A 24,291-nucleotide genomic window follows, 5' to 3' on the forward strand; every position below is an offset into this window, starting at 1 on the left:
TTACATATACATTCAGATGTATTTATACAAATAAATGTATACATAACATACACATATACTACATATGTAAATATTTTATACATAAATGTAAACAAAACTCCAAAACTTCCTAGCCAGTCTCCAAGACTTTTGAAGAAATTTCAGAAGGAGCTGGGAATGTCCTGAAAGTGATAGCCAGCCAACAGTACTGCTACAGCCAACCTGTGTTAACCTTCTAAACAAGTTGCAAGAAGACTCAATTCACACCCAAGTCCTTTCCTTTCCCCATCCACCCATACCTTCCAGCATGCTGACATGCATTGCATCGTTGGCCTTCTTGGGGACACTGAGCATCACTTCCAGACCATCTTTGAGCTCCCCTTTGCCTTCCTCACAGCAGGTTAGCAGTTCCTAAGAAGCAATGCAGAACACCTGTAAGCAAACTCTGACCATGCTGTCTCTATCTCATGTTGTGTTTCTTGGTATGTAGAGTGCAAAGTTGGGACCATGTCACTAACAGTGACAGGAAAAAGCTGAATTTCATCAAAACTCACTGTGGATGCTCAAAAATATTGGGTATCATATGGGAAGGACTATAAACCAAGATGAGTCAAGGTGCTATTGAACGAGACTGCACTCAGAGGGTTTCTGAGGTTTTATGCCCGTGTTTTAGCTACCATGTTTCCCCAGCTGGGGAGCAGGATCCCAGCCTGCTCCAGCAGCATGTCTGTGGCAGGTCTGGCAGGGCGCTGTGCCCAGGGCAGGCAGGTCCCTTCTAGAAAGAGTCATCTTAGAAGGAACCCAAAGGGTGACAACTGAAGGACTGTTTTAGCCATCCCAGTAGCTTTGGTTTGCGCAGTGCAGACTTGTTGTTCCACAGCACTCACAAGACTGTAAGCACATTGTTTCAGTAAACTGGTACAAAGCACAAATTTGTTGAAACACTGATTGTACCCAGTAAGTACCTTGGTAGTACAGCACACCACTCCATTTGTACGCAGGAAACATGCATTGAAAGAGATGCAAATATCATCTATGGTCCTAGCTTGTCAAGGTCAGAACCTGTCTCTTCCATTATCCCTAAGATATTTTTTTCTTTGCTTTTCTAGTTTAGAACTGAACAACAGCTGGTTAAGTTATATCTAAAATTCAGCTATTGACAAGATTTGGCAAAAAACTATAACCAATTTACAAGAAACCAATCAAAAGTTTTTGTTGTTGTTATTTTTAAATGGAAAATGTTAGTGCTTCATTTTTAAGTCTGTTTTGTATATGAAGGTTTTCCCTGTATTTCAAACACAAAAGTGTCCGTCCCCAAACAGAATCTAACAGGAATCTCGGTAAAGAATTATTTTCCAAAGTTCACGACTGCTGTCATTGAAGCCCTTAATTAAAATATTATGTCACAAATGCTATAGCAAGAAGAAAAGGAAACTTAAACCATTCTGCCATCCTTTCAATTTCCCTTTCCCAGTTCTTGCTCTTCAGGATTAAATCCAGGTTGTACACCCACAACCAGCTGGAACAAGCCATCACTTGTTTGCTGTTTGCTTTTTTTTTTTTTTTTTTTTTCTTTTTTTTTACTCCTTTCTGTGAATATTTTCCTTTAAAATATGCAACCTGATTTCACACTTTGTTGTCATGCTCAGGCCCAGGTAGTAGGAGCAGCAGCTCAGCAGTAGCTGCTTACAGATCACGGACAGCTTGATGAAGCAGCTCCTTATAGAATAAAAGTTAACTCATTACAACTGTGAACTGCTCTGCGTGAGCTGATTTGGGCAGCTCACTAAGGTACCTTCAGTAGGAGTTGGTATTTTGTGATCCTCTGGACAGGCTTGATTAAATAAGAAGAGATAGAATTCGCCAGACCATGCCTTTGCTGAATTTCCTAGAAGAGATAAAAACAGCAGTCAGTCATGGAAAAGTGTAAACCCCCTGCCAGACGGAACCACCCATAACAAATGTCAGCTCTGTATCTCTGCATTTCTTTGTTTAGCATTTTAACTCTCTTCAAGTTCACATACAAATAGTGTGGTTTCAGAGAGGCTGGCAATAAACTGCAGTGTCCCCCTATGGCCACTCAGACTGCAGGAGCACTGTGCAAGTTGAGCTAAGGCTACACTGAGTAAACTACACAGGCTTTGATTTAAATGTGACTTATCTGTCATGTCAACTGGTTTCTCTTAGCTACGAAGGCTGAAAGCAGAGTTTTAACGTTCAATTAAAATGGAGTGACATTAAATTAAATTGCACAAGTAGGGTGCAATTTAGCTGTCTAAACATAAGCAGCTAGTACCATCTGAGAGCCCTGAGGTAGCTGAAATATCCACATGGGAGCAACGCAGCTGACAGTGCTGACAGACCTGTGCTGTTCTGAGGCAGCAGCTGGGGGCCAGGAGAGAGGCCCTTATGATACCTCTTACAGCACTGAGTGCTTCTGAATGGCAGCCAAATGTCTGGGCTGATCACTGTGACGTGCTCATGAACTTCTGGAGTCATCGCAGATAGGTACTGGGTGAGGTCTGCAAAGGACTCCAGTGGGAGCTCCTGAGAATCCCTGAAGACCCTACTGCACATACTTAGTCATCTAAAAGATTTGTAATATTTGATCCCTGCTACCCTTCAGGGACAGGTTCTGTGCTGAAGTAGGACAGGCTGGGATTCCTCTGCCTCCGCCAGGCTCTGGGCATGCCTGCCCCCCTCCTGGCCAGGATATACCCCAGTATGAGGGGAAGAGATAGGAAGGGGGGGAATGGGATTTATCTGAGGCTGGAGGGTAACTTTTAGGCTATAAAGTGAAGAGGTTGCACAAGATGAAGGGGGAAGAGCTGCCAAGAACAGTTTGATTTTCTGCTGAATACTACTTTTTATTTATTTATTTTAGCTCTAGTGTTTATGCTGAGATGCAAAAATAGCCATTTTTTTTCACAAAACGTGCCAACAGATGGTGTTGGTTTTTGTACTAGGCATTTTTTTCTTTTTCTTTCTGAAATAAATGTCTGTGCCGTGAACAAGACCCAAAAGGAAAGGGACTCTGTGTGGGGCTTAGGAGAGTTTGCATGAAGCTGAGTCACGGCTGGCTCTGTGTTTGGTGGTGTCTGCAGAGCAGACAGCTGGGCTTCAATTAGTAACTGCGTGAGACAGCATGGCTTTGGCCACACCTGTGAACTTCCCAAAGCTGGCTAAGGACACTAATTTTTGTAGGATCTAAGTGATTAATTCAGCACTACTCCTTCCTTCCAGCTCTTTGAGCAGCATGACATGCTCCCAGCAAGATGTGTCCCCCTTGGACACCCCCTTCTCTGCCAGGATGCTCCCTGGTCAGGCTGCATAAAAGCAGAGGAGGTTGGTGGAATAACAGATGTCCCTGCTTTGTAGGAGCCTGCAGCTGGAAAGCAGTAGCACTGCTACATGCAATCAGATAAATGCACTGCTGGAGAGGGACGTTCTCCCTGCAGCTCTTCCCTTTGGTCTCTGAAGTCTCAGAATAAGACAGCAACCTGCTTGACTGTGACTGCCAGGCACAGAGATACCTGAACGAGATTTGAAGCAGCCTAGCCACAGAGCAATGTGCTCTCATCTTTGCTCTGGTTCTTGTTTGAAGCAAGCTTAGTTCATGTTATAGCATACAATGGCTCACCATTAGACAGAGCTTAAGTTACTACTTGGGTTGAAAAGCGTCCTAAGGGCTTGGGAGAACTGAAGGTGTGTGAGGCACTGAGCTAGCAGTTGTCTTGCACCCAGCTGAGCTGCAAACAGGATCAACATGTAGTCTTATATGCAACGACAGCAACCCAGGCAAACATAAAAAATATCCTCTGCACAGGGCAGCAGAGGACCTTACAGATAGACCTGGGATAGACAACATGGAGAACCAGTGCACACCATTCAACAGGCTCAAGCGCCACCTCCTGGAAAATCCATTTCGGTTCAATTCTACTTTCACCATTAGGCAACACGGAAAACAAAAACAAAAACAAAAACAAAAACAAAACCCTTCATTACTTTTCTTCTGGCTCACATGAGCCCCTTCAGTGTTGAGTTTAACTGATCAGTGGCACAGACAAAACCCAGAGGAACTGATTCATGTCAATTGCCAACCACATCATAGGTTGGATACTGCTGAGTCTTAAGGATTTGTAAAAGGGTTTCTCTTTGGAAAAGAGACATAAAGGGGTATTCATTTATTTATTTATTGGGGGTTGGGGAGGGAGGGTTGCTTTTGGTTTGTGTTTCCTCAGAAAGACAATTACTTAAAGCTATAAGCTAGCAGACAGGCATGGAAAACTGCATGAGGTTCCAAAAATCAGAGGGAGTGCTTAGTATAAAAGTACTGAGAAACATCAACGATTTTTTTCTCAGTCCACAAAACCGTGATGGGAGCCTGCAAATGTTTATAACCGGGTGTATTGCTTGTAAGAGAAACAGTCTAATTGCAGGCAATGGAGTCCCTTACTAGCATGATGAGGCAAATGTTTACTAGGGTGGGTTAGATTTGCAGAACAGGAGGACAGGATCTTGTTTTGGACTTAAGGATTTCAGGTCATAAAATATATTGGGATTTGCTTTTCATTTTACCGCTAAACCCGGAAGCATAGAGTATATCTAAACCAGACCTTCAGAAAGGACTGGGTCTGAAAAATGCACAAAGGTTCCCATGAGAGTGCCTGCCTCCATTAAAAATGACTTGCCACACTGATGAAGATCACACATCACACTACAGCCTATCAGTTTTCACAGCATGTGGTATCTGCAGTGGAATGGAAAACTCAAATGTTAAGGCACAAAAATGAATCTGTTGCTCAGATGTAAAGAGGAGGTGTTTCGGATGCAGCATGTGTGCTGAAGGAAAATGGCAGTGGCTGCTTACATCAAAGAAAGTCCCTGCGTGTTCCAGGATGAGCTGGCTGGAGTCGGGCTTGTTTTTGCAGTAGGTGACATACATCTGAAATTTATCTGCCTGTGAAAACAAACATCAAGGGAAAAGCAAGATAAGCTATTTCTCTGCTCGCACAGTCCCTCATTAGGGCTCACCAGGACAAATACAAGTGACAAACCCCCACCTCTCGAAGCAACGTGAGAAATATGAATTAAGAATGGAAGACTTAGAGGCAGTTCACACCTTACCTGAGCAGTTCTGAGGGGAATGAGGTGCACCATGTAACAGCTATGGGAGGCTTTCTTTAACAAATGTGACAGAGGGAAGGCCTAAAACTTTAATCCAGCTGAAAAACAATTTCTAAGAGCTCTGATGAGGTTACACAGATTGCATCCAAATCCCAATCATGAAGTGTTGGCTCTATCACCTACTTGCAGATAAAGCCAGCATGAGAACTCCTGGCAAGACACTCACCTAGCTGAAAGTGGCTTGAGCCAGCACTTTCGTCTTAAGACTGGCTCCGATTTGTGATGTCTGGCTCAAACTTGCTTTTCCTACCTTGGTTCAGACTTTAATGGCTCAAACTTTATGTTGTGCTAAGAGTGTTTTGCATTTCATTTCCTAATTTATTTAAGAGGAAATTAAAAGCATCTGTGCAGTCCTGTCTTAGAGCAGTTTCATATCACTCAACGCTGGTCTCAGAGAGAGAGAGGCAGGCAGAAGAGGATGGCCTCCTTTGATTACTATTGCTTTTTTGATACCATGAATCTAAATAACAGGACCTTGAAATTGGGCAGGCAATTCTGCATATACATCTATAAGCACAGCTCTTGGCAAGTACTGTTGCTGAGGTGATGCGGTACCATGAATATCTTGCACAGAATGATACGTAAATGCATTCATCTTTCATAAATATGTAACCTCTTCCTTGTAAACTACATTTCTGAATCCATTTCATCAGTATTTGTGCCATGTTTTCAAATTAAAAGCATATTCAAAATCATCCAAACATGCTCATTTTTTTGGTAAGTGAAAAGGTTCCGTAATGACTTCAAAAATACTAATTCACAGTTTTAAAATATCAATAAAACCAGCAGGAAAAACAAAACAAAAAACAAACAAACAAAAAACAAACATGAAGAAGGTTGAACTGTCTGGTAAATATTTTGAAAAAATAACATTTTTCATATAGATAAATTACCATAGCCAATTCCTGGAGCCTCCTATTCCCATGAAGACTCTTAGCATCAAGATTTCAAAGTCCTGCTGGAAATTTTCATGGCAGTGGGTAATGGAATGAGAGAGTACAGTGGCTCAGCAATTTGACACTCATTTCTGAAGCAAAATGTTGATAAAAGAAGATGCTCATGCCTTTGTAAAGGCCTCATGCATGACTAAAACTCTCTAAGGAGGGTAGATTATGATTTTAAATGTTTCATCCTTGCAGGGTCCTTTGCAAAGGAATAAATGTCACCTTAAATACAGATTTGGTTTGATAAATTCCTTTTGAACAGGCTCTTGAACCGTCAGAGGTAAGTACTGTGTTGGTCAGTGCAGGACAAGGAGTGGTACTCCAGAAGGTTTCATACCGCTCAAGAGAAGAGTTAAGGAAGGGAGCTTCCATCCTGAGAGGGTGATGCTGGAAACAGTCCTCATTACAGATTAACTCTTGATTTCACTTTTCTCCAGGGATGTAACCCCTGCACCAATTCTCAGCTTGTTTCTGTCTGTACTGGAGGAATTAATTTGAATAAATAAAAAGAAGGCTCATTACCCAGGTGACGAAGCAATGGCCCACATCCTCAGGCAGTTGTTCATATTTCTCGAGTTCTTTCAGGAAAATGCTAAAAAAAAAAGAAGACACCCATATAATTAGTTACAGTCAAATACCCAGGAGAAGCAGAATGACCAATGAGCTGATCAGTGTTAATGATCAATAGTTGTAACTTGACTGTGAGGCTAATAAAGTGTGCTGCCAGTGAAGAAACTGTGTCTTTGCAAAGGCATGCTTTGCTATTTGAGTATAAACATGCCCCACTCAACTATAATGAAACAGGTAAGGGTCCAGCGTGTCCGAGAAGACAAAGTGATATTCAAGAACCAGACCAAATCTTCAAAAAGATCTTGTGAAGTGGTTCAAAAACAGGAGCCCAAATGTTCCAGCTTCCCATTGTGAATCTCAGCACTCTGAGCAAAGAACAATTTAAACAAGCATGACACTTTGTGGGTAAGTAGTAAATTCCCCACATAAAGATTTCATAATCAACTTGCTCCCATCACCTTGTACTGTGAGTGACATCTCTGATTTCAGACAGAGCCTTATACAGTGCCAAGGTGGAAAGAGCAACATGAAACAGAAGTTGCAGAAGGAGAAGCAACTATGTGTGCTGTTTCCTTTGCCCTGAATCAGGTTGGGGGATGCATTAACATCTCTGTCCAAAGCAGAAGATTGTGGAGAGTGCAGGTATGAAGGGGACAATTTATTTTAGTGTTGTTAGAAGCTCTGGTGGGAAAAGGATGATGCGCATACAGCGAGCTGGTAAAGGATAGGTCAGAGAAAGGAGAAACCAGCAACAGGGAGCTGTGGGGCATGGCTGAGGGCTGAAGGGGGTGGCAGCTGAGAGTGAGGGAAAGTCAAAAAGAGTAATCAGATGTCATTGGTCAGAGTCACTGAAAGGAAAACAGCATCACAGAGAGGAGAGGGGAAGTGGGAAGGCAACTGGGTGATCCTGGCATAGTTAAATGAGGAAGAATATTTGTTGGTATGACTGCACAATTCTTGTGGGCTGTAAGTCAATTCATCCATTAATTAAAGGTCTTTTTAATCTAATATGTAGTTTGACTCTACTATTTTGTAATGCTTTGAAGCATGCAAACAGTAGCCTCTCCTGGACCATATTCATGTGCATACAATGGCACATTTACCTGTCTGAAGCACTGAAAGTCTCCCAGAACTTCTACAGAGAACAGTCTTCTGAGCTGTTTTTCAAACTGCCTTGCTTCTGATGTACAACTTGAAGACAGACTTTGAAATTCAAACTGAACTTGTGGGATTCAGCATCCCTAAGTGTTGTAACTCCCATTGCATTCATATTATATCAGGGAAACAATGCTCTCTAAGCATATCTGATACAGTCTCATCTTGATAAAAGGGAGCACTGTTACTTACAGATTAAACACAGTGAGTCTCTAAGTGGCAAGAAAGCTGCTTTTTAATCCAGCTCATGTCAGCCATTTCTTTTTCCTCCCCTTGTGTTTTCCAAGAGATTGTATTTTTGACAGACAAGCTTCCAGACCTGATCTATTTTCTATTTCATAATTTCCACTTAAAATGTTCACTTTACTTATCAGCTCTCACCCCAGCATGATTTAGAGAGAGTCACAGCTGTGGTACCATGATGTTACTAAATTTTGCCACGATCAATCCTTTGAATGTGATAGTATTTTTTTTTACCAACAGATACCAATGACAAAGTCCTACCATTGATAACCTTGATATCCATCTGATTAATATAAACACTATCAATTCACACAAAAGCGTCACCTATCAGCCTCTCCCTAGGCAACAAGTAACCTCAGAGCACAGCGTTCCTCAGTTATTAAGTCACTCACAAGCATCAGAAACAATAAAAGTTAATTCCAAAGTTTCTACTCCTTTAATTTTGCTGAACATTACTATGAATTCACATCCACCAGTTGGAGACATGCAGCTATAATGGAGCCAAAGGCTGCAGTTCTCACATTTTGATAAGGATATGGTTGTGATGCTATATATATGAAAAATAATATGCATCCATCAAGAAGACCTCATTTCCTAAACTGTAAAGCTGAAGGAGTATGGCTGCTACCTCAGTGCCCCATTCTTCCTCAAATGGAAGACATGCAAAGCACAAATACAGTGCTGTGAGATGGAAAACATGCGTAAGACTACAAACTGTTGGTATAATAGGACTTCAACATTGTTAATCAGCTGTAGGCACAGTTTAAACAAAAATGCAATTCATTTTTTTTTTTGTAAAGAAAAACAAAACAAAATGAAATCAAACATTATTTTATAAATCTAGATCAATTACTTTACACTCTGCTGTACATTCTACTGTAGGCGTTCAGAGCAGACACCACATAGATGTGTAGGTATATGTATGCTTTTGGTTTCCTTAGTCAGTAAACATCAACATAAATGTTAGGAAAACCTACTTGTTATGAAAGTCATATATCTCCTGAATATTGCCAAAGATGATGTGTTCTTTATTAAGGATCCCAGCGGGTATTTCTTCCACTCCACTTGTCATTTCCCAAAGGTAAGTCTGGAAGACAGCAAAAACTCTTAGCTTTCAGAGAATAAATGCAGTGAAAAAGCATAGATCTCCTTGCTTTCTTGCCGAAGGCATGGGCTGACAAGGGAACTACACACTTTGTGATTAAACAAACAGAGTAAAAAAACAGATGTTCCAGTGTCACAAAAAGCTCCCCAGAGAAATTCAAAGTGCTGACACTGAGAAGTTGTTTGAGGAAAAAGCAAAAATGTGGCAATAGCACCTGTCTTTGCTGTCCAACTGATGGTGACCAAGAACTTCAGGCAGAAACAGTTGAAAGATAAGCTGCATTTGCCACTTCAGTAACATTAGATATAGAAATCCAGTTCAAACTGCAGGAATGTGAAATCTGACAGATTTCACTGAAAAACACTCTGCTTTTTGCCCTGAGTATCACAGTCTCCTTCAGAACTACTCTGCTGCAGAGCTAGGTAAGCCATTTGACAGTGCAAATCCAGCTGTTTGTCTAGCTTGAGGTGATCTCTAGCTTGAGAACATCCAAACAAAGAGAACTAAATTCTTAAGAAAATGCTTCATGACTGAAAAAAAGACTGGAATCCAGCAAATTTCAGGTCAACTCATGAACGTACCGCTATTTACTGAGTCCCAAGACATTACTTACTCTCTTACTATCTGTTTTGATATTAAATGCACATTGAGGTGTCCCCAGAGGTGCAGACGTTCACAGATATAAGTGAGAAGCACAGGGCACTGTTCTGCCATTGGCAGACAGGCTCCCTCCACGCTCACCAAGCTCCCACCACCAGACGTGGTTCTGCTGTCAATCGCCAATGGTGGGTAACCTCACACCACCACCACAAAGGACACCGTGTCCTTCCTAAAAACATCGAAGACTCCCCAGGCTGTAACTTACCTCTAAACATTCATGTAAATCCCTGACATAAGCTTTTTCTGTCTGAAGCAGCTCAGCCATAATGAATCTAGAAAAAAAAAAAAAAACCAAACACATTTAATGTGCTTTGGGCACTATTGGCAATGTAATGAAGAGAAAACACAACATTCTTCTACTGCCTTCACGAATCAACGTACTTCCACTCTGAACCTCCAGCTGCCTCATCTTGCACATTTCAGCTTCATATATGAAATATCACTTGATATTCTAGTATCTTGTAGCATTATTTTTAAACAACTTCTCTGCATAAAATTCTGTTAAGTTGTATTTCTGCAGTGCTGAGGCATGATTTACTATCTACATACCAAGCTATAGCAGTCAACCAATTGTCAGATTTTTTTTTTTTTTCCATAAGAAAAGACTTGAGATTCCCTGAAAACATTTGCAACTTCACTAACATGCAATTAAAAGTCACCCTGCAATTTGAATTTCAGTGGGAATACTAATGGATTTGGGAGACACCGCTAATTTGAAGAGGATACAACAACTTGGTACCTGACTGGAGACAATGCAAACTGCTGGGAAGCCCAGCAACCTCATTTGTAGTGCTCAAGCTCAAAAATCAAATGCTCAATGCTTTGAAAATGTGCTACAGGAGGACCAAGTGTAACCACTGTCCCCTAAAGAAGAAATGGTTTCTTATTAAGGTTGTCCAGAGTATTTCAGAGGGATGAGAAGGATCATACATACAAATGCTTTCCAGAATATTCTCACACAAAATTTAAGGCAAAGTATTGTAAAAGTGAAGCATTTCTAGATTTAAGTGCAACAACCACTCTCACAATATTTCAACTAGTATGAAAAATTTCCATCCCTCTCAGTTATACACCCACTGAAATTTGAACCTAAACGTCAAGTGACTGAAAACCAGATAACTCCTCTGGATGTCAGTGGAGTTTAAATAATACTTAGACTTATGAGGATGGATTTTTTTTTTTTTTTTTTTTTTTCCTTCCTCTGTTCATTTTACTTGTCACATACAGCCAGAAAGAAATCATGACAATGAGTATCTTCATGATGTTGTCAGGGTCTACTCGAAGTACTCAACTAACTCTTTTCCCTTTCTAAAAGTAATTTCTGATTAAAAACAAAAGAAATTCAAACTGTATGTTCTGATATTCTCCTGCCTACACATCACAACTTTAGCTCTACACCTGTGAACATATCTCAATAGCTCCACTGCTAGGAGTTATAGTGATATTAGTCCATTCTGGTCATGTAAATATCATAGAATCACTTGTAGATATTATATCATGGCTCATTGTGAGAGTTTTGGGACATACTCTTTCTTTCTGGCTGATTTTCTTTTTTCTTCATTGACTTCATGATTTGCATCTCGCAGCTTTACCTCCCGGTCTGAAAGACTTGCTGGAATAATATCTAGTTCTAGGTCCTTGTTATCCTAGAAAAAGTAACAGTACAGATTTTAAATTCATGTAAGATTACTGTTGTGTAAATTGCAGCATGTCCATGAGAATAAAATGAAGGGACAAAAGTAAGATAAAGATACTAGTGTAAGAAAGAAGAAAATTCAAAGAGATTTAGAAAAACAACAGTGAGAGGGAAGAAGATGAGAAGGTGAGAAAGAAATCTTTGTAAAACAAACCAAAAAAACCCACACTGCCACCCACCCACCCACCCAAGCCCACTATGAAATTGATTACAGTCTCTGCTGTTACTTCTATCTGTCTAGGAATAAGCATTGATGACAAATGTCTAAATATTACCTTACTCCTTTCACATCTCAATGTATTGCCTAGTATCAGACCTCACAAATAGTCTGAAAAAGTGGGGCACTATCCAACAAGAGCACAGAGACTATTCCAACTTCTAAACGCCTTCTGCTATGGAAATGCCCTTCCAGAAAGTAGTTAGTAAGTCTATGCAAACTAGAGACCCTGCAAGGAACAGGACATTTAAGTTATCTTGAGGATGTGAGGGAATTTTTTCATCTTTCTTTGATACTTTGTTTTAAAGGATGGTTGACCAAAAGGTTTTTAAGTGTTTCTGCTTCTGACACACCACTGATAATGAGGCTTGGGAATACAGGGAGGTTCTCATTTTTGTTGCTTTTGTATTGCTTTATTTCACCTAAAAGAGCTCAGAGATGAGGCTGGTGATCATTTTTTTCATTTAGTTAAAGGATGAGAGAATAGTAACATCCAATCCAAGCCTGAGTTTGATTCAAAATAATGGTGTAGCATTAATATTTATGGCTTATGATAAAATTAATACAGACTTTTGTTCAAATAATATGTTTCTCCCTCCTTCACAGTAGCTGTATAGTCTCCTGGAGAATACTGCAAACATTTGTTTAGAAAGTCCTTCTGATCTTCATCTGATTCCTCCTCATATCATTGATATGACACAAAAACAATAACAAACAAACAAAAACAACCCCACAACACTTTTTCTCTTCAGAAAGAACAGTTCTAGTATTGACTAGTTTTAAGTGGTTATAATAGACGTGTGATAACCTGCAGCATTCATTCTGTAGCCTACACTTCCCTCTGTGACTTTCAGCTTTGGTATAAAACCTCAGCAGGACACAGACTTAAAGTACCTCTGTATTGATTCCAAGGGCTTTTTCCAGGGAGTAGCGGTATTTCCCCATTCTGAGAGAGAAGTCACGGTAGCGTTTGTCAACAGTGGTGACCCACTTCCTGATTTCAGTGGCGTGCATATGTCCTTTTTCTACAAAGCTGTCAGCCAGCTGGATGAGGAGCTTCACTTTCTCCTTCGTTTGCTGCCCAAAACATGGTGCTCAGTTATGTTACACTATTATTTCTTTTGATTTTAATTTACACTTCATTCAGAAACAGCTCACAATTTTATATAGATCATTTAAATTCATCTTATGCAGAATAAAATGCTTTAAACTTTTTATCAGTAAAACATGAAAGAAATTATATTTTTATAATGAAACTTATGAAGCTGCAGGAGATACAAAAAGTCAAATATTTGAAACCACACACACAAACACATAAGGAATACATGTTGGAAGTTAGAGACATCACCTTCCCATAACCAAAAACTTATTTTAGTGAGCCTTGGAGTAGAAGATAGGATTTCAGAATCATACCTCATAAAACACACCCAGTTACTTTGAATTTGTATGTATGTGGTTCTGCAGACCTGTGTAGACAGGTCATCAGTGCATCACAGGCCAATCCAGGAAGTGAATTTGAATTGCTACTTTCTGCTTCAGAAACAAACAGAAATTAAATCCAAATTCCTTGTCCATTATAAAATCCCCGGTCAGTATTGTAGCTCCAGTTGGAGCATTACAAAGTAAAAGATGCCTGAACTCCAAAACACACAATAAGCTCTCAAATCTTCCAGAGGTCTTATCTATACCTTTAGGGCTCAGATTGCCCCTCAGTCAGCATGTTTTTCCACACTGAGGAACTTTGCGAACTTTTTGGAACTTTTTGTTTTGAGGAACAAATCCGGTACAAAGGGGCTAGTCACAAATTTTATCTTAGATTCCAAATCAGTCCCAGCAATTGAAGGTGCCTGAACCCTATGTTTAAGCCAACTCAAGTGCAAAACGCTTCTAAAAAAAAAGAGTTATCAACTGTATGGATTGAACTCCAGCTGTAATGCACATGTTAATCCTCAAAAGCAGAGGAGAATCAGTTGTACCCCTAGAGATGCTGGTGAGCTGCTTTTCAGAGAAAGCGAGAACTCTCCCCTCTGCCAGAAGTGGTTCATGCTGTCAAGTACTAGACATTATCAGCAATCTGGCCAAAAAAGGACAAGCACTTGTCAACCCACTATTTTCTTGAATTTAGTTTTATGTTTGAAACCTGCTAGAAATTTTATCAGCAAAATAAACTAACAGCAGAATCAGAGGCCATCTTCATACACTGAGTACTTAAGCAAGGCTAGGTATGGAGGAGTAAAAATCTGACTTTCTGTCATATTTAAAGGGTTTTTCTTTCCCAAAAGCTACTGGTGTTTTTGCTGTCCAAACATTTGGTTTGGACAGAAAGGAATTGGGATCAGGAAAGCTTTCAATTACAGCTTAATTTGAGAATAACATCATCTGAGAGTGACTTGCATTTACCAGATTGCACATGGCCCTGGAAATATTCTAGGTCAGCAGCAGGATAGTGATTTAGTAGAGCCCCAGGGAGCAGGATTGGATGTGTCAGTGTAAGGAATGACCAGTAATGGTCAGAAACCAACAAGGTATAAAACTTAATTCTAGGCTAAATCATGAATAGAAATAGCTTGGAAACTTTGGGATGAATTGGGATTATTCTGCTTACAAATTAAATGATAAATTGGAACAACTGCAGGCATGCTGATGATTAGGGGACAGAAGTTCTGTTAAAGGAATGTTGTATATGTCCTGTTTGATTAATTTAGCTCCCATCCACTCTTCTTATCTCCTATTTTCACAAATGTGCAAACTCAGTAAAAAGGAAGGGGACACGAAGAACACAAAGCCTGTGAATCAAATCCATGCAAGCATGGACAACCTAATAAGGAATTTAAGGATTACAGAAGATCAATTTTAAGACACAGTGAAATGAAGCTACATCATACCAAAGCCATGGTCATGCTGCAGTCTGACTTTGCAGTTTAGATCCTTATCAATGACTGTTAATACCATTGTAGATTCATGGTCTGTGAATTACCTATGGTTTGAATTAATTTGTCTGAAGCACATCCAATCACTATTCCATTGTAAACCCGACCAGACTTCTCAGAATTGCTCCATATAAATTAATAGATTCTTGGTAATGCAGCTTTGTATTGAAAAATGCTCACTCCAGAGTTTACAAACCCATTTATTTAAAATATTTCGTTGGGATCAGTGGAACATTTCTAGTAAGATAAATTACCGCCTGTGATCAGTCCAGCTGCAATGAATCAAACAAACTGTGGTTGTAATCACAGAATCACAGAATAGCTGAGGTTGGAAGGGACCTCTGGAGGCCATCTGGTCCACCCCTGCTGCTCAAGCAGTGCCACCTAGAGCAACTTGCCCTGGACCGTGTCCAAGTGGCTTTTGAAGATCTCCAAGGAGGAGACTTCACAACCTATCTGGTCAGCCTGAGCCAGTGCTCAGCACCTGCAAAGCACGAAGTGCTCCCTGATGTTCAGAGGGAACCTTCTGTGCTCCAGTTTGTGCCCATTGACTCTTCTCCTATCCCTGAGCAGCACTGGAGAGAGCCTGGCTCTGTCTTTATCACATCCTCCCTTCAGGTATTTATACACACTGATGAGATCTGCCCCCCAGGCCTCTTCTTCTCCAGGCTAAGAAGAAGGGAAAGGGAATCCAAGATGATCATGGGTATATTTAGAAGCTGCAGATCAATTAAGAACTCTGTATCATTCTTGTGTGATTTCTGAGGATGGAATTTAGATATGTCTTGTTAGGTTGCCGTGTTGTGTATGCAAATGAACTTTCTCTTCATTCTGATGAAAGCAAAAATGCTCCATAATCAGTACAAGCCAAGGGGAAGAAAAACACATTTTTGTGCTTATGTCTTGCTAAAAATGAAAGGTCACAATTCTCAAAGGACATTTATATTTTGGGCTAGGAACGTCAGGAGGAAAATACAAAATCAAGAGAATGTGATTACAGAGATTTAAGACATTTATAGGACCATAAATAATCAGACTAAGGTAGATGCCATAATTAGACTAATGCCATTTTTTACCTTTGCAGGTACTCTGAATTCCCCATATTCTTTCAGGAGTTCCTGAGTTTCCTCAGCCGATTCCCCTGTGGAGTTGTGAGTAGAGAGGTAATATTCGCCTGTTTCTTGGATCCAGTCTAAGGCCTGTGAATGTCAGAAACAACCAAAGGAAAAACAAAACAAATAGTCTTTGTATTTCAAGAACTAATCCACTAACAAAAAAATCTGCCGAATAAAGGATATCAGGGCAACTGTGACATAATACTGTGTGTATTAATACACTTTCTAGGAACACATAAAAAGAACACGATAATTAAAGCAGATGGGAAAGGATACAAAAGGTGCTGTCTGTTTCCTAGGAGAAAAAGGAGTGTAGGGAATTCAACCTACATACAGCAAAATATGGACAGAGGGAAATCAGTTTTCTTATTCAATAAAAGCTCAATAAAACAAATTTGCTCTTATATTTATTTTCCAATAGAAGAACAAATCCTGAAATGAATATGACCTGGCAAAAATACTGAGTTTTGTTGTTGGACTTGGGAATTCTTTTAAATTGTTTTTAAAATGTATATTTGCCATGTATTCAAAAGTTACAGTTTTAAAATACAATTTAGGATTGCAGTAGGAACCCCACAAAGATATATGATGTGGATACAAGGGTTATTTACAGATTGCCAGGACAGAAAGACAAACAGGGGTTGTTACACTACCTGCTTGGCACTACGCTCGAAGACAACGTACTGTTGGCACTGGTCTAATCGTCGCTTTTTCAGGGTCCAGAAGTGAAGGACCCGGTTCTCCCTCTGCAGCAACTCACTCAAAATGGCTGTAGGGCAAAGGAACTGCAGGATTAGTTGTTATAGGAATGCATAAAGAAATAAGCCATAAAAATCTGAATTTAATCACTCTGACTGGACCCAAGGACTGCCCCTGAGATTGTGCTTCCTAAAAAAAAAAACAAAAAACAAAAACAAAAAAAAACTGATTCAAAGGGACTGCTTTAAATAATAATAACAACAGTAATAAGATGCAGTTGCAGAGTTATCTGGTAAAGGAGGAGGTGCTAGAACAGAGCTGGAAATTTACCCCAGCAAATACATTGGGGTACCTGATTTCTAGTCCTTTTGTTCTCTTCTGTTGCTTATTTTAGGAGTCTGGTGCTAATTGACACAGAAGAGTTGCCTTTTTACTGCCTTGTTCTGGCCACAGGCTACCCAGCACTTGGCACCAAAGAATGCGGTTTTGAGCAGAACTCATCACGATTAGATGTAAACAGACCTAAGCCTCCAGTCTGACATATTGGTAAGGTCTTTGTACAGCTGTGCTTCCTGGGGAGCTGCAATAACTGCTGAGTTAGGACTTTGGGTTAGGGTCTGGTATTGATCTTCTAAACTCTTTTTCTGTGTGAAGGGGATGTGGCAGACATTGAGGCTCAGGAACAGACTTGAAAGAGACTGGCCTCACTTTGGGGTCTAGTGCATATGTTTTCTGAAACCTGAGGGTGCTCAGCCAGACTGTATCAACTTGATAAAAGGGTCTGATTTTACTCAAAAAAAAAAAAAAAAAAAAAAAAAAAGCACCACGGATTTAATCGAAAGATCACACGCACAGAAACTGCAAGATACTTACACCCTGTCACTGACACAGACATCAGTAAAAGCTGTGTTTTCTAATCAAACCATGCTAAGTCCCGTGTGGCTGGCAGCCCTGCAGCTCAGCTCGTGTCAAGCACTTCTGGGTGAGGAGCTCAGGTATGGCACCGCAGCCCCTTGCCATAGCATCAAATGTGGCATCCACTAGAGGGGGCTTCGGCACACGCAGTCTGAGCAGCAGCCACGCTATTTTGTATTAAAGCATTAAGTCCAGATTGTCAATCCCTTACAGAGAGTTATGATCAGTTACTTCACCCGGTAAAATAATCTCTCTTACCTAAAGCCCTTTCTGAGCCTTGATTCATCCATTACTTATGTATCCACTCCACTAGTAGAAAGCAGATTTGGATACATCCATTCCCATTTACAAGTCTGACACTTATTATGGTCAAAAGTTGATAATTTTTAAGTAAATTGTAAAATGTAGCCCAGACCCTGCTGGAGGTAGCAGGAATTTTGTCTGAATGACAAAATTAATGGGAAGCTTGTCATGGGTGTTCCAGATCAGGTCTCTGAGTAACTAGTTTATGCCAAATAAAACTAATTTTGTTCTAAATAAACAACTTTGTTTTAGACATTTGACTTACAAAAAGACTAACAAATGAGCTGATTTCTAAACGTGTGAGTAATTTCAAAGAAACCCAGTGAGGAAAACTCACAAGCTTATATCAGGTGCATATTTAGGGACTCACTGAATGAGGGTTTAAGCAATTTCCCCAAGATTTTCAACTGTACAGAACAACTGTCCACAACACACACAAAAAAATATTTGACACAGTAGCAGGGAAAATGGACCAAAGCCAGATTAATACTGCAGAACTGGTATCAACAGAAAGGAATAAAAATAATCTTTTCAGACCCACCATTTTCACCCTCTGTCTTTAAGCAAGGCTTTTATCCCTCCCACAGACATAATGGCTGCACTGCTACGGCTGTCTCTTTCTGTAGTTTGCAAGCCAGCCAATAATAATTAAAAAATGCTTTAGTTCTGTAGGTTCACTTTGATTATTGTTATCAGTACCTTGCAGCATTGCTAGCCACAGGTTGACAAATGATTAATTAAGCAGAGAAGTGAAAACATTTAAAACATCTCAGATGTATCACATGATTGCAAACTGCTCTTCTGGCCAAAGGAAAATTACAGGCAGGTATTTTTGCTGGTGATTGTTTGATGTGGTAGGGTGATTCCAGAGAAAAAAAAAAAAATGCAGATCCATCCTAGGACCAAACAAGCTTGGAGTTTTTTTGTTTTTGTTTTTGTTTCAGTGCTCAGCAGAAATGGGATGCATATGTGCTTTTTTATTTATGCTTTTTTAGATATTAAGACAAAACAGCATCTGATCATCACAGCTGACTAGTTGTGTAGTGAACAATGGCACAATGTCACTCCCATGCACTCCCCTGACAAGGGAAGCCAGAGAGAGCCCAAGTTTCAAAGCCCTTTCCTTTATTCCCCACTACCACTTGCAATAGCAGAGCTATGCATGAGAGCTTAGCAGAGGAGGGATCATCTTCTGAGAGGTCTCACTACCACTGCTAACAGTGTCAGGCATGTACATCATTTCAGTGAAAGCAGATGGCAAAACTTAAGGTGCCTTCTCAGCAAGCACAAACTTCAGGATGACAACAACTAAGAACTTAGCAAGGGAGGAGGAAGGATGCAAGGAAAACCTGTGATGCTGTCATTGCATCAGTGCACCAACCTTTCACTTGCTGCTCAGGCCCCCTGGTATGGCTTGCTACTCCAGGCATGCTAACATTGTTCCTGTGGATGTACTTGAGGAATACCTCGGCATTTCTTCGTGCCAGAGTGCAGGCCTAAGAAAAACAGCCCCCACCAAGAAAAGTTAGTAAAGATAAACAAAGAAAGCAAAAGGGATTCAAGGGAACTGTCCAGTTATTTTGCAAGAAGTTCTCTTTCATATGGAAACACAGGGGCTTCAGTTAAGAGTCAACAAACCCAGCTAATAAACTAACAGCCTCATGAATGTATTAAAATACATGAGTCATTTTGAATTCAGTGCCTGGTTTTACATCTTAAGGCAAATTAATGACAATAATCAAGCAACTGGTTGCAAAGAGCTAGTACCTCACATACATTTTCAATCTAATCAATCCTAATCCTCCCTCAAGAAGAGTACTCGTTTCTTCCAAAAGTGTGCAATCTACAGGCATCGGTTCTTAAGCCATGCCTGTCAGACTAGTTTCACGTTGTACACCAGTTTTAGTGGAAGTGGGAAGCTGGCTGTCAGCTGACTTGTCAGCCTGTCAGCTCTGCAATTCTTAGCAAGCAACACCTGGAAGTCAGGAGGAAATCAGTCTCCATCCCAGTGCTGTGCTAGAGAGACACAGTGGCTTCAGTTGTTAGCAGTTTTTCAGGTATTGGCTTAGAAGACAGAGTCTGAAATTCTGTACAGTTTGTATAAGCCAGCACCAAAATACCATATAACATTTGTCATTTATAATGCTCCTTGTATGAAATTTTGAGAATAAATACTTTGAACCACCATAACAACTAGCATCCTCAACGTGCAATGCACACATCACCTAACTAGTCCTGATGACATCTCCTGGAGATACACATTGATGATAATGCTTATCACTCTTATTATATCAGTGTGAAATTAGCCTAGGGCTTATACAGACAGCCAGTATCTGAACTGGAATTACACCTCAGAGCCTTCTCTCAAACTTACCAACAGTGCCCTAAATTGACTACCTAATGGGGAGGTTTTTTTTCTGATTTATTACAGAACTAAAATGAGACCTTGAGAAAAGCCTCCTTCTGCTCCAGATGTTTGCTGATCAGTGGGATGACGTGGTCTATCTCAGCTGCTGGTCCAAGTTTATCTCGGCCTCCACACCAATCTTCATCCCGTCTGTATTCTTGCTCCAGGCTCTCTAATACACTGCACACCTGAAGCACGCCCAGAGCACAACAACTTAGTTATCCACAATCATAACAAGGAGGAACATATTCAGAAAAAGTCTAAAAACCAAAAACATTTCAAACCCAAATATTTTAGACTGTAGGCTATGGCATGGAGGATAACCAGGTATGAAACAGGCCCTGGACAGAATGATCTATTAGTTATTCTTGCCCACAGGGATCTCTACTGTTTGGGATGCAATTCATCTGGTATAAGGGTGATAAATCCTTCTTCTCTTCCAATGCATAGCAGGGGGGAAGCTCAAAAGGTATAACCAAGGCAGGGGTCAGTCTGGTCCCTGTGGATCATTCAGGAAACAATCCCTATTCCAGAAGGGTGCTTTAGATGTGTTTAAATCCCACTGAAGTCAAGGGAATTAGCACATACTTAAAGAAAAACACATGCTTAAATACTTTCCTGAAACAAGTTCTGAAGCTGGAACTAATTCTCTTCAGCTGCATGTTAGCTGCTCCCTATACAGCTTTTGTAAAGACTTATGGATACCAATAGACATTAAATCAGTGTCGCAACGTAGGTGGATGCAGGTGTTCCACTGTACAGGGCTTACAGAAGGATCTTCTATCTTGGTTGAATAATGGGAATAAGGCAAATAAACCAGCACAGTCTGAAAGTTGTGTGTGCGGCAGCCTTGGACAAGGTTGAGTCTTTTGCATTGCAGATCCTGAAAATGACTCTCAGTGCTCTGTGCAGACACTGAAATATCTGTAAGTTTTCCTGACTGTTGGGGACTTTCCTCTTCTTTCCTAGAGGACTGTTCCTACACACTCCACTACTGAGATTACTGAAGATCCAGGCAGTTATTGCTGGGGTTCCAGCTAACCATGTTCACCCGTTTCTTGCTCACTCCTGCAATCTTTATATGAACAAAGATATAATTCAGAGGACCCCACATGCTTAAGAACATAGTTTAGAAGAGACTCTGGAACCACTCAATCCTCCCCACCATTACAGGTTATTTTCATAAAACTCCATTCATGAACACATCAAAATCCATTTTAAGACTGGTGAACTGAGGTTAACTGATTGACTTATCCTGCTGCCGGGCATTTGACAATCTGAAATCAGTTCCTTGCTTGGATGCAAACCAGCCCTCACCCTCAAACACTTGCTGGAGAGCAAATGCCCCATGTGTTATTTAGGCACAGAAAATTTCTGTTTTACATGTTGGTTCTTGAGAATTTTGGTACTCTGCTGGGGTTTGGTGACTTAAAAGCAATGAAAGTAGATGGACTGCCTTGGGTCCACATCTTTGCAGAAAGACTGTTCCTGCACATACAGGTATCACCTCATTGTTAAGAGGATGAGAGAAATCATCAGGAAGCAGGCTGTAGATGAATTCAGTGAGAAACTGGACTATTTGAAAGCCAGGGCTGTACCACTTATACCATGAGTGAATTGGAGAAGACAGGCGTGAAGAAGTTTGGCTGGTTGTGACAGTCTCTCTGGCCACCCTTTTAGCTGCTTTTTGTAGATACTCAAGAGAACTCAGGATCCAATAAATTACTCAATCCACTGCCATGCAGCCAGGGACCAGACTGCTAAGGCCTGTAGGCCTGCAGCCTGAGAGAATGACAGACTGCTTGCAGCAGCAAGTTCATGAGCATTAAAGACAGAATGATCTTTGTCCAAACATTTGCTGAAGAGACACCACTCATGAATGAACTGGTGGGCACTGTAGCATGCTTGTCTATCACTTGGAGAAAGGAAGAGAGACTGAATTGATAAATGACTGGCTATGCATATTTTGGCCAGCACATTTGACTGTCTAAAGCACTAATGAATCCCTTAATGGCTTCCATTTCTCACAGTCCTCCACCAGCAGTAATTCTTTCCAATCCTGAGTGCATCAGGGACTGTAAATCTGTAAACCCTTCACAGGGAAGGACATTCATTATAAGGAATTAATTTATTTTAAACAGTCTTATAAATGCATTACACAATGACAACAAAAAGTGGCCCAAGGATCATCTACAGCCTCGATATTAAGGAAAAATTATCTTGGTCCATAATGACATACTTAGCTGTGCTAAAATACTTTCCAAGCCTGTTCTCTAATAGAGGAACTAACTGTGTGGTGGTAACAATAGAAATTTTAACGGAAAACATTGCTGCTTTTCACAAAACCGCAGGTTCCTACTGCTAACACAAGCTGCCTGGCTGCAGTAAATTACATCACACGAGGCCATTCAGGTATCCATAGCATGACACTAATTCTCACCACCAGCTACAGTGAAGTTGCACCTGTTTATGCAAGAGATGAATGATCCTATTGTACCTGCAGCCAACTGGATGTGGTTTACAATTCATGGATTCCTGGAACGAGGCACAGTTGTGTCAACATATGATGGTTACTGCCATAATTACCTGTGCTGCAGATGGGTTTCAGAGAAATCGCTTTGTATCTTGGCATCTTTTTTGGCATGGTGGTGTTTTACTACTATTGAAAACACTGGCTATTTCTGCTCACAAAATATTAAGTAATTAATGGTAAGCAGTTCTCAAAGAAATGAAGGTTTATATTCCTCAAAATGAACTCTGGTATAATGAGGACTTGAAAATAAGATGATAGGATTTCAGAAATTTTTCCCTTTGGGAAGGAGACAATTAAAAAAAGCTCAAAAATTATATTGTTTCAACACAGTTTCAATAAAAACTTTAAGTTACTGCATAATTCAAACTGCCTGTCTGAAATACAGTTTTGGCCAATTCAACCTTTAGTTTCCCTGTGTGGCTGAGTATTGCTATACCACTTGATAAAACATCTTTTTGGTTAATTTTGTTAATGCTGTACAATCCCTTGCTGATAAAAGACTCTGCACTTGGGGTCAGAGTAAAAAACCCACATGAACCACCGCTGTCATGGGGTCGAGTGCAATCACATTGGTGTTTGTTAGCTGGGGGGCACCTGAGGACACACATGGCTGGGTCCTATTCTGGTGACAGAAAGCTTTGTTTGCACCTTGTGTGTGGACGATGTCAAAAGGCAAAAAAGCAGCATTTTGGGGCAAGCAGGGCTGACCAAAGCCCCACACTTCCTGTTTCTGGGATTGCTCAAGGAAAAGGGACCAGATATTTGGAACAATTCATCATCCTAAAGGAGTAGAGAGACTACTGCCTCAGAGATCTTACTGAGACCTTCGCACTACACACTGGGAACTAAATGCAAGCCCGTAAGCAATTGCCATGAAATGGACACAGCACTGTTCAGCTCACCTGCTCAGAGGTTTTATAGAAAGCCACTGAAGCATTGACCAGTTTGAGCCTGTCCTCCATCTTCAGCATCAGCTGTTGCCAGTGCAGGGCCACCTTTTCAGCACATTCTCTGATGGCATCAGCATCATAATGCCCTGCCTGCAGCAGAACTTCGGCTTTCTGCTGGACCTGCAGGGCACTCTGGTGTGTCTTCTGTAAGGAAGTGGCATGAAACAGGGACTGTGTATGAGGGGAGGAAAGAGAGGTTGTACAGATGCGCCAGATTTATGGTAGAAAGGTGGAGCGAGGTGTGAACATGGAGATGTGAGAGAGTGAAACATTTTCAGAGTTATCTCCAGTTAATAGTTACTTTCCGCAAAGCATTTTAGTTTCAGTTATTCACACACATTTACAACATTATTAAAGCTTGGGACAAGCAAGCATTGGCCACAGTGGGTTAGCTCCGCTGCACAGCTACTGCCCCATGGGCAACAACCTGAGGCAAGGGGGAGAGTCCTTGTAGATCCCTTGTGGCAACCCCAGTGCAGGGAGCTACCGTGCTGAGCTCCCACCCTGCCTGTACTCAGTGCTGACTGCATCCCACACAGTCTGCAGGCACAACGAGTTTCCAAACTACAGGCCGAATCACCCCGATTTGACTCTTGCCAGGCAGTTTGCTGGCATCAGCAGCTTTCCTCATGTATGCAATTGTCCTGTCTGCAGGATACAAAACGTTAAGCCAGGAAACATGA

The 24,291-nt window shown here is 40.8% G+C and overlaps 1 protein-coding gene across 9 annotated transcripts in view; it reads right to left on the minus strand.

Annotated features, from left to right (window-relative positions):
• Nucleotides 1-24,291, minus strand: part of KALRN (kalirin RhoGEF kinase) — a 493,218-nt gene that overhangs the window by 134,059 nt on the left and 334,868 nt on the right. For 8 of the 9 annotated variants that reach the window (XR_014618580.1, XR_014618581.1, XM_084289498.1 and 5 more), the window contains exons 17-29: nt 23,561-23,779; nt 20,164-20,313; nt 19,100-19,214; nt 16,455-16,570; nt 15,763-15,885; nt 12,651-12,833; nt 11,371-11,489; nt 10,049-10,115; nt 9,056-9,165; nt 6,633-6,702; nt 4,850-4,939; nt 1,775-1,867; nt 279-390 (exon numbers count right to left, since the gene is read on the minus strand). Coding sequence is in view for 7 of the 9 variants with exons in the window: in XM_084289498.1 (XP_084145624.1) it covers nt 279-390; nt 1,775-1,867; nt 4,850-4,939; nt 6,633-6,702; nt 9,056-9,165; nt 10,049-10,115; nt 11,371-11,489; nt 12,651-12,833; nt 15,763-15,885; nt 16,455-16,570; nt 19,100-19,214; nt 20,164-20,313; nt 23,561-23,779 (1,567 nt within the window). In the remaining 2 variants the exon portion in view is untranslated. The remainder of the gene's footprint in view (nt 1-278; nt 391-1,774; nt 1,868-4,849; nt 4,940-6,632; nt 6,703-9,055; nt 9,166-10,048; nt 10,116-11,370; nt 11,490-12,650; nt 12,834-15,762; nt 15,886-16,454; nt 16,571-19,099; nt 19,215-20,163; nt 20,314-23,560; nt 23,780-24,291) is intronic. The other variant, XM_084289494.1, reaches the window with a different exon arrangement.

Source organism: Netta rufina (assembly GCF_964035555.1).
Source record: "Netta rufina genome assembly, chromosome: 6".
Lineage (NCBI taxonomy): Eukaryota > Metazoa > Chordata > Aves > Anseriformes > Anatidae > Netta > Netta rufina.